This window comes from Galleria mellonella, unplaced genomic scaffold (genome assembly GCF_026898425.1).
Source record: "Galleria mellonella isolate WM207_F2 unplaced genomic scaffold, CSIRO_AGI_GalMel_v1 utg34, whole genome shotgun sequence".
Lineage (NCBI taxonomy): Eukaryota > Metazoa > Arthropoda > Insecta > Lepidoptera > Pyralidae > Galleria > Galleria mellonella.
The window spans coordinates 1,070,080-1,078,547 of record NW_026442081.1 but is presented as its reverse complement, the minus strand read 5'-3'; the positions used below and the strand labels follow the sequence as shown (position 1 = coordinate 1,078,547).

General features: G+C 34.0%; 1 protein-coding gene across 1 annotated transcript; it reads right to left on the bottom strand.

Moving 5' to 3' along the window:
- Positions 1-3,000: 3,000 nt before the first annotated feature.
- Positions 3,001-6,382, bottom strand: LOC113511999 (40S ribosomal protein S3). Its single transcript, XM_026895744.3, has 4 exons — positions 6,228-6,382; positions 5,633-5,936; positions 4,401-4,621; positions 3,001-3,205 (listed from the first exon to the last, which is right to left on the bottom strand). Exons 1-4 carry the CDS (start codon positions 6,258-6,260, stop codon positions 3,032-3,034), a joined length of 732 nt encoding a protein of 243 aa, XP_026751545.1. The 5' UTR covers positions 6,261-6,382; the 3' UTR covers positions 3,001-3,031.
- Between the last annotated feature and the right edge of the window lie 2,086 nt (positions 6,383-8,468).

Genomic DNA, 8,468 nt, shown 5'->3' with positions numbered 1-8,468 from the left:
CAAATCAGGAAGAGGCATGAATGCTACTTTTCAGTACCGTGTCCTTTTGATTGTGAATATAGTTGTATCATTGGTAGAGACATTTGAACACGTTGCAGCTACAGTAACTCGGGAGTTATTTTGATAAATGTTCAAATGTCCAGGAGCTGATTTTAAACTGTTACTATGCACGTTTACAATGATACAAGGCTCGGGAAATGAATATAGCAAATTAAAATCCAGACATCGTTAACATTGTCCAAAGAAACATGTTGTTATATATATATATTTTTTTTTGGGATCCAAATCACTGGATTACGGATTTGTTATATCGTTTCTCTAACATCTGTTTCTTTGTATATATTTGTGTACACAGTGCAAACGCGTGTCAGTCCTTTTGCACCAACTGTCTAGCCAATAATTACAAAGCCTGCATTTTTTACAAATATCAAATCGTTTACGTCTGATTGTATTATAATCATATTTTTTATCTTGACTACGGGACTAATAAGGTATTATTTTTTTATTTATTTATAACTTCTATCTATCAAGGAGCGATATTTGGTCCAATTTTATTTAAGGAACAATGATTTATGTTAGTGTTGTAAGCGAGGGAGATTGTATAAGTGTGTACTGTGACTATAGCGGCTGTATGTATCCATGTGTCAGCATTTAATTCGTGAACAGGGTTATCTAGTGGTAATGAAAGTCATTTTGAAATTAAATTAATTTTTCCCGCTATATTATGGTAATAGTAACTATTAAAAAATTGTTGTTTGTAATTTAAATTCCTAACTTGTCAATATGCTATCGTTTGGCGATTCGACACATTATTTGCGGTGTACTTTGGGTATTCCGACTCATGTGAAATTTTTTAAACAATACTGTATTGACATTTGTGAATAGTATTTGTTTATGGGTTCTGGCAACCCTGAATTAGTTTTGTAAAGGACACATTATCGGTTAAGTTACTTTATCATTCCATTTGTAAAAATTGTATATTATTTGTTTAGATCATTTTAATGTTATTTGTGAGTACGACCTTTTATAATATGATGGATTGCTGACACTTTGTATTTAGTAACGTAATAATGCACTTGGTTTGGGGTGATTGTAGTTATGTTTTTAAAATAAAACGTTGGAAAAAAATTGCTTGTTTATTTTTATTATGTTCCATGAATGTATTTTATATACATTCTACATGTATTTAGTGTTTGTTGTATGTGAGTTATTTTGTTCCATCTAAATACCTGAACACATTTGATTTAGACTATCGTTAGAACAAAGATTTCGGAATAGAATAGATGGAACGCATAATCCGTACGGAGTATCTCTCGTCCTCTTTTTGCTACTAATATTAGCATAAGAAGAAAGGAGGCAACCATATGATTTACTGTTTTTATTATACCATCTATGTTATTCTTTCCTCTCAGCGTAAGAATCCTTTCATCAGCCCTAGTGACACTAGCTTGGAAATTGTTTTCGGCATCGCAGTTGTTTTATTTGCAGAGAACAATATATTTATGTTTACTTTGTCCATGAGAGCTGGGAAACGAAAGCTAGAGTAAATTTAAGTTGTAACCGTCGTTTAGAAACATGAGCATCACATAATGCTCTATATTTATGGTAGCCATTTTTTTTTGATAGGTGAAAATGGTATGGTAACCCCGCCTGCGCTAACGGGATACGTTGGCGGAGCACCAGTGAAGGGTAATAGATAAGAATGAAAACAGGCCAGTTAGCCCATCATGATGAATTTATCAGAAATTAACCATGATAGTTTCCAGGGGGAACCGCGAGGAGGACGACCTAGTTGGGTATATTGATAGCAATGGGATTCTCAGTCTCCATTATTAACAATCCCTTTTCCCCCTATGGTAGCCATTCTCAAGCATTACATGCCCCGACGTATTCATATTATGAAATATGGTTGTAAAATTACAGGACGCGGAGCATATCTTTTATCAGGAAAGGCAATGGGATAGATTCTAAGCGTCTTTTTAATATTTTAATAGATAAATAGTTTTGTTACCTTCAAAAGATTACATTGCTAAACTTATTATAAATACAAACAATTACAAGATCACATTGAGAAAACAATAGGCGGCCTTATTGTTAAGAGCGATCTCTGAAGCAATCTTTGGATGTAAAAGAGTAATTAGTTTTTTTTTTTAATGGGTGAAAATGGTATGGTAGCCCCGCCTGCGCTAACGGGATACGCTGGCGGAGCACCAGTGAAGGGTGATAGATGACTATGAAGACAGGCCAGTTAGCCCATCATGATGAATTTATCAGGAATTAACCATGATAGTTTCCAGGGAGAACCGCGAGGAGGTCTACCTGCTTGGGTATATTGCTAGCAATGGGATTCTCAGTCTCCATTACTAACAATCCCTTTCCACCCCAATTAGTGTAGTTAGTTATTAGTAGATAGTATAGAGAAATTACCTTATCTATTTTTAATAATTCTGACCATCTATTACATAGTTTGTTCTTAGAATAAACATATCGCCTTCTAATTTAATTAAAACTAATCTGGAGAAATGATTTCTCAGAATTTATACCAATGGATGAGCGGTAACATAGACGTTAATTTATTGAATGAATGAATGAGTATACTTTATTTGCATTATACAATATAGGGAATAAGCAGGACAATTAATAAATATAACGATACAATTGTATAAATACAGTAAGGCGGTCTTATTGCTGAGAGCAATCTTTTCAAGACAACCTTAGGGTAATGGACTAATTGTTGTACAAGTAGGTATTATATAATTATTTATTCTGTAATGTCCATTATTTAATTGCCATTTTCCATTAGGAGGGCAGTCAGTCACCACAAAAAAAAGCATTCTTCTCAAGAATGGCAACGAATAAAGGGCAACACCAAGGAATTACACGTCATGTATATAATAGACGGTTACACTTTCCATCGGGATTGTTTGCTTGTTGCTATTTTAGATATATAAAAAATAATTACTGAGGTGGAACATATGAGTGTATAAAGGAAAACAGCAGTATTTTAGTATTTATTTAATAAGCTTAAAAATTAAGCGACGGCCGGCACGGGTTGCGGCAGCGGCGCGGGCGCGAGCGAGCGGACGTCGCTCGTGGGCTCGAGCGGCACTGGCTCGTCCTTGGGCTCCGTTACGAGGATGTGGTCGGGCTGGGGCTTCTTGGGGCCGTTCTTGCCTTGTTGGTCCCACGGAAGCATGATCTTCACCTGTTCACAACAATACATTTATCATAATCTGTATAAACTTCAAATCCAACGTCTATACTATATAAAATATTATAAAGTGGAAAGATTTGATTGATTGTTTGTAATGGCAAAGTTTAAAAACAACAGATTAAAAATACTTTCTCCTATAAAGTCTCCAGTACCCATTAAAATTTCAAGAGTACATTTTTTACACTACGAATACAGAAAAAAAAAAGGCAATGGGTCATTTGATGGTAAATGGTTATGTGTGTTGTAGATATAAGAAGTATTTTGAATGTACATGTCCAACAAGCACCGTAACAAGAGCCCGTCTCATACAGACCCTCCAATAAACCTGCTGTTATGTTCTACCACAAATAATTAGATCACAAGTTATTTATAAACTTGCAATCCCTGAAATGTGGATCAAATTGTTGCAAGAAGCTTATTCTTAGCTAAGCTAAAGCTTAAAAAAAACTTCAATACTGGAAAAATAAAAAAATATTAGGGAATAATGCAGGAGTAATATATATCAATTCAACAAAAGTTGTTCAGAATTAACAAATATAGAACACACGTTTAAAAATGAACTTGAGATCTTTTGAAGTAGCTAATAACAATTTTATTTTGCATTAAAGAATTATATCTTACAAGAAAACAAATTTCCATTGTGTCAAAACCATTTGTATTGATTTAAAAACAACTGATTTTGTTAAAATTTCTATTGTACTAATTTGTAAACTTAAAAAAAAATTCCAGATCAATTTAGAACTGACGGAATTATGAGGTAACAAACAAAAAAAAATACAACCAAATTGAGACTTTGTAGTCGGGTGAAAATTGCAAGAAACTTATATATTATGTTTATAAATATACTTAATTATCAGGAGTGGACATAGTAATTTGATGCTTTATTAAGACCTTGAAATCTAAATGCAGTATATAATTAAGCTAATTGGTGACTAAATTTATTAACATTAAAGAAATCTAAAAACTATTGACACCAGATGGCGATGCCCTCACACAACTAAGTAGTACAAAAACTCTCATTCATGTTTCTATTGTCAATGATCTTTGCATAGCTTTTTTATTTTGGTGAAATAAAGGGTGTCAGGAACATAGTGAATTATTCATGACATTGTTCATATGTACACATACTGATATGTATAAAATTGAGATATCATAAAAATATAGTTCATGAATAACAATTCCTCACCTTAATACCAAGCACGCCTTGCCTAAGCAGCACATGCCTGGTGGCTGTGTTCACATAATCATTGCAGGGGTCACCCGAGTGGATCATGAGGCCGTCAACAAACTTCATCGACTTCGCACGCTGGCCACGGAGCTTGCCGGACACGACAACTTCACAGCCGCGAGCACCTGACTCCATGATGAAACGGAGTACACCATAACATGCGCGACGTACCGCTAGACCTAGGGAAAGCATTATGAATGAAACAAAAGCAAATATAGAATATTCTTTTTTGTTTAATTACTACTACCTATTTTTATAGACTATAAGTGCCCAAGTGGGCATAGCCTATAAATATTTGTAGTCTATAAAAAGGAAAATTAAAAAAATATATGCTGGCACTCTATTGGAGTAATCAAAGCTATTTAAAATAATCTCACACAAATGTAAAGCACATGAGAGTTGATAAATCAATGAAATTAAATTATTTAAATATGGCGATGCTCTTAACTATTTATTATGGCTACCCACTTATGTTTTTTAGATGAATGTAGAAAAAATATACAATAATATCCATAAGTATTAAAAAATAAAGTTATTTATAAAGTATTTTTTATTTCATTAGTGTATTTATTATTGTAATTATTAGTGGATGCTTTTTCTTAGCATTTTGTATGTATACCCACATATTTTTTTTTTGTGTATGTTTATTTATTAGTATGTGATAATATGTGTATTTGGAAAATTTATATTTATTTGCTAGGGTTTTATTTTATTATAATGACACTACAATATTATCATTTGTACAGTAGTTACAATACTTGGACATTCATATCTATACAAATCATTAAAGAATTTTTTTTTGTTATTTTTCTTTCTCATCTTCACATGGACGAAGATTTACTCATCAACACGGGCCTTAACCAAGTGTAGGAGGGGTTTCTGAGAAGGAAGATGTAATAGTAGACGAGGTGAGAAATTTTTTTGGTAATAAAGCAGGTATTTGAGATAATGACCATTTGTAGTAGGTATATTTGATTAGTGTGGATATTTAGTGTTTGTTAGGCTAGTCTTTGGGATAATACTGGTGGAAGATAGAAAAATGGGTACAATATGTGCTTGTCATTGATTAAAGTGCATAAGTTTCTTATATACCTGTTTATATTTTAATGATTCATTTTAGCTAATATATTTGATAGATGTATATTTGTGAGTAGACAGAAATAAATTAAACAAAATGTAAATTTAAATACCTCCAATCAGTTTGTATCGCAATGATTCAGCTTGTGCAATGGCGCAAAGACCGCGAGTTGCGACCTTCTCGGCATAAAGTTCCACAGACTGTTCAGGAATGTTGAACCTCTTCTGTACCACGGAGGTCAACTCACGGATTCTGCGCCCCTTCTCTCCCAAAACACTTTGAGTCCTGGTGGCCATGATAATAATTTCCGAACGGGTGGGGGTGACGCGCACCTCCACACCTGAGTAGCCATCTTCAGCTAACTCGCGGGTGAGGAACTCGTTCAGTTCCGCCTTGAAGACACCGTCTCCAACGAACTGAAATGTTACGTAGAGGTTATGTTGTTATTATCACATGTAAGTAAAGAAAATCACTTCTGAAGCAATTTCTACACTTATACACAGGGATTCAGTGAAGCGAATAACGTCGCGAGGGTTTTCTTATTCTTTTTAAATGCTATGTTTATATACAAAATGTTTTCTTTATCCACAAACATCACAACATTCACCAAAGAAAAAAAATATCTATGCACAAATAAATATACTTAAGACTACGGGGAATCCATTTGCAATGGTATTTTAATATTCTTAATGGACAATAGGACGTACTTTTCGCTTTTTAGAAATGTTGTTCACCGCCATGGTTGCAAAGTGAGCTGAGAAATCCTAAAAGACGGAAACAGTCTTATCAAACGTCAATGTCAATTAAGGTCCGTTCAGGAACAAGAAAAACATATCAGTAAAAATGTAATTAAATAAAATAATATTTTAATAATAGATATAGACCCTTAAGAGTTATTTAAAAAGTTAAAAAGCATTAATATTATGTTCAATTTTATTTGTATTATGTTCACAGAACAGTATTACCTACCTCAGATAGATTAAAGAGTATAAATGATATTTAAAATTAATTTTCTGAACGTGGCAACATGTTACGTTTCATTTTAAGCATAAAATTAGCAAGTTGAGCAAAGAACATGGTTAATATAGTTTCTTAATTAGGATTCTAAGCTACAAGTATAAAATCTTTAGATACTCATCTCAAAGAAGGTGCGGATAAAAATATCTAGAATCTTATTAATATAATTAAATTGTAACTAGACAATGTTTGTACATGGAAGATATTTAAAAAAAAATATGAGAGGTTTTAATAAGAGCAATATATGCCAAACGATATTTTCAGAAAATTTGTCTGTATGTATGTTTGTTCCAGTATCACGCATAAATGAAATTAAATTAGATGCTGCTTTCATAGTTTCTGAAGGTCTAGCTTAAAATATGGTGTACGTTTCATTATGTGTACCATCTTGAAGTAGCGGGCAAAAAACTACCTTGCGACATAAAATATTGAAAAAAAAAAATTTTTGTCTCAAACATGCTTAAAAATTATGTTGACAATCTTCTTCGAGATAAATCAAAATTGCCGCACTGGCCAAATACATGCGGGCAGCGGCCGGCAAAAGTATAAAAATCCATATCTGTCGTGTTTTGCGGCAAATAAATTAAATGTAAACTCATATCTGTCCTGTAATTTAAAAATGGAATGACCTTTTACTTCGAACCATGGCTACCAAGGAGGTAACTAATAAAAGATTTTATTTAAATTTCGAACTGGCTTGCAAAAAGAAAGCTGTTTATTAAAAAAAAAAAAGGAACATTATGGCGCGTGAAAATTTATTATTGTTCATTATTCGTCATTGAAATTAAAAAGTAAAATTGTGTTTTTGATTTCCGCGCATTGTTTGAGAAAGTACTATACAAACCTCGGCCACAACTAGGCATTGATGGACTCACGTATGTGTGTCTCGGCTACGCCTCTGCTCACATTTTGCACGTTCGTCCATCGATGCCTCTGTTGCTAGCCGGGGGGTATGATGGGCTAAACAGTATACTCTGTTATGTCCATGGTACTGCTCATGTCTATAGGCGACGGTTACCACTTTCCATCAGGTGGGCCATCAGCTTGTTTGCCATTTTAAGTTGCATAAAAAAAGTCTCGCCTTAGACTTAAAAGCTCGATACTGCCTGTTAGCTTGAGATAGACGGCTCTTCTCATAGCCCGTTTTTAAATCGAGTTAAGAGGACCAAGCTGGTCTTTAAGTCCTCCAGTCCACAGACCACAGCACACCTAGCTTATTGGACGCCATCTTGACCTTATCTTCTAGATGATCTCGGAGCTCTACCGTGTTGGAGATGTCGACACCGATGATCTTAATACTTTTTTCGTCAATACACCCTATCAGGTCGACCTCCACGTGGTCCCCCCTGAAAACCATCGTGGTTAATTTTTGTCATGATGGGCTAGCTGACCCATTTTCATTGTCAATTATCATCCCTCACTGGTGCCCCGCCAGCGTATACTGTTAGCGCAGGCAGGGTGACCATTTCATCATCACCCATTAAAAAATACTTTTGTAGATGATAATGGATATGTTCCCGAATTGCGGAGCCACCATAAATGGGCTTATCACATTAAAAAAAAATCGGTGCAGCCGACTTATTTTTAAGGTAGCTTTACTCCCGTGTTGGTCACATTTTTTTTTAAGATGTACACATTTAAATGTGTACATCTTAAAAAAAAATGTGATAAAAAAAATATTACAATCTATGTTATTATCGTGTTTACTAATATTGTAAATGCAAAAGTGAGTTTGTTTGTTACCTTATAACACCTTAACGGCTTAACCAATCACTATAAAATTTCATATACACGCACTATATGAGTAGGATAAAGGCTAGGATATAAATACAGGCCAGGCCTAGTTTAGACACTAATGTGCTGGGCAAAATGCTACATTTTATACACATATAATTCATTTTGAAATTCCTATAAGCTCATGACTGTATATT

Excerpts from the sequence above, each read along its gene's own strand:
- LOC113511999 (XM_026895744.3), bottom strand. The coding sequence starts at position 6,260 with ATGGCGGTGAACAACATTTCTAAAAAGCGAAAA. Across the intron at positions 5,937-6,227 it reads ACATTTCTAAAAAGCGAAAA|TTCGTTGGAGACGGTGTCTT; the intron begins GTACGTCCTATT and ends GTAACATTTCAG. Across the intron at positions 4,622-5,632 it reads GCGATACAAACTGATTGGAG|GTCTAGCGGTACGTCGCGCA; the intron begins GTATTTAAATTT and ends TGCTTTCCCTAG.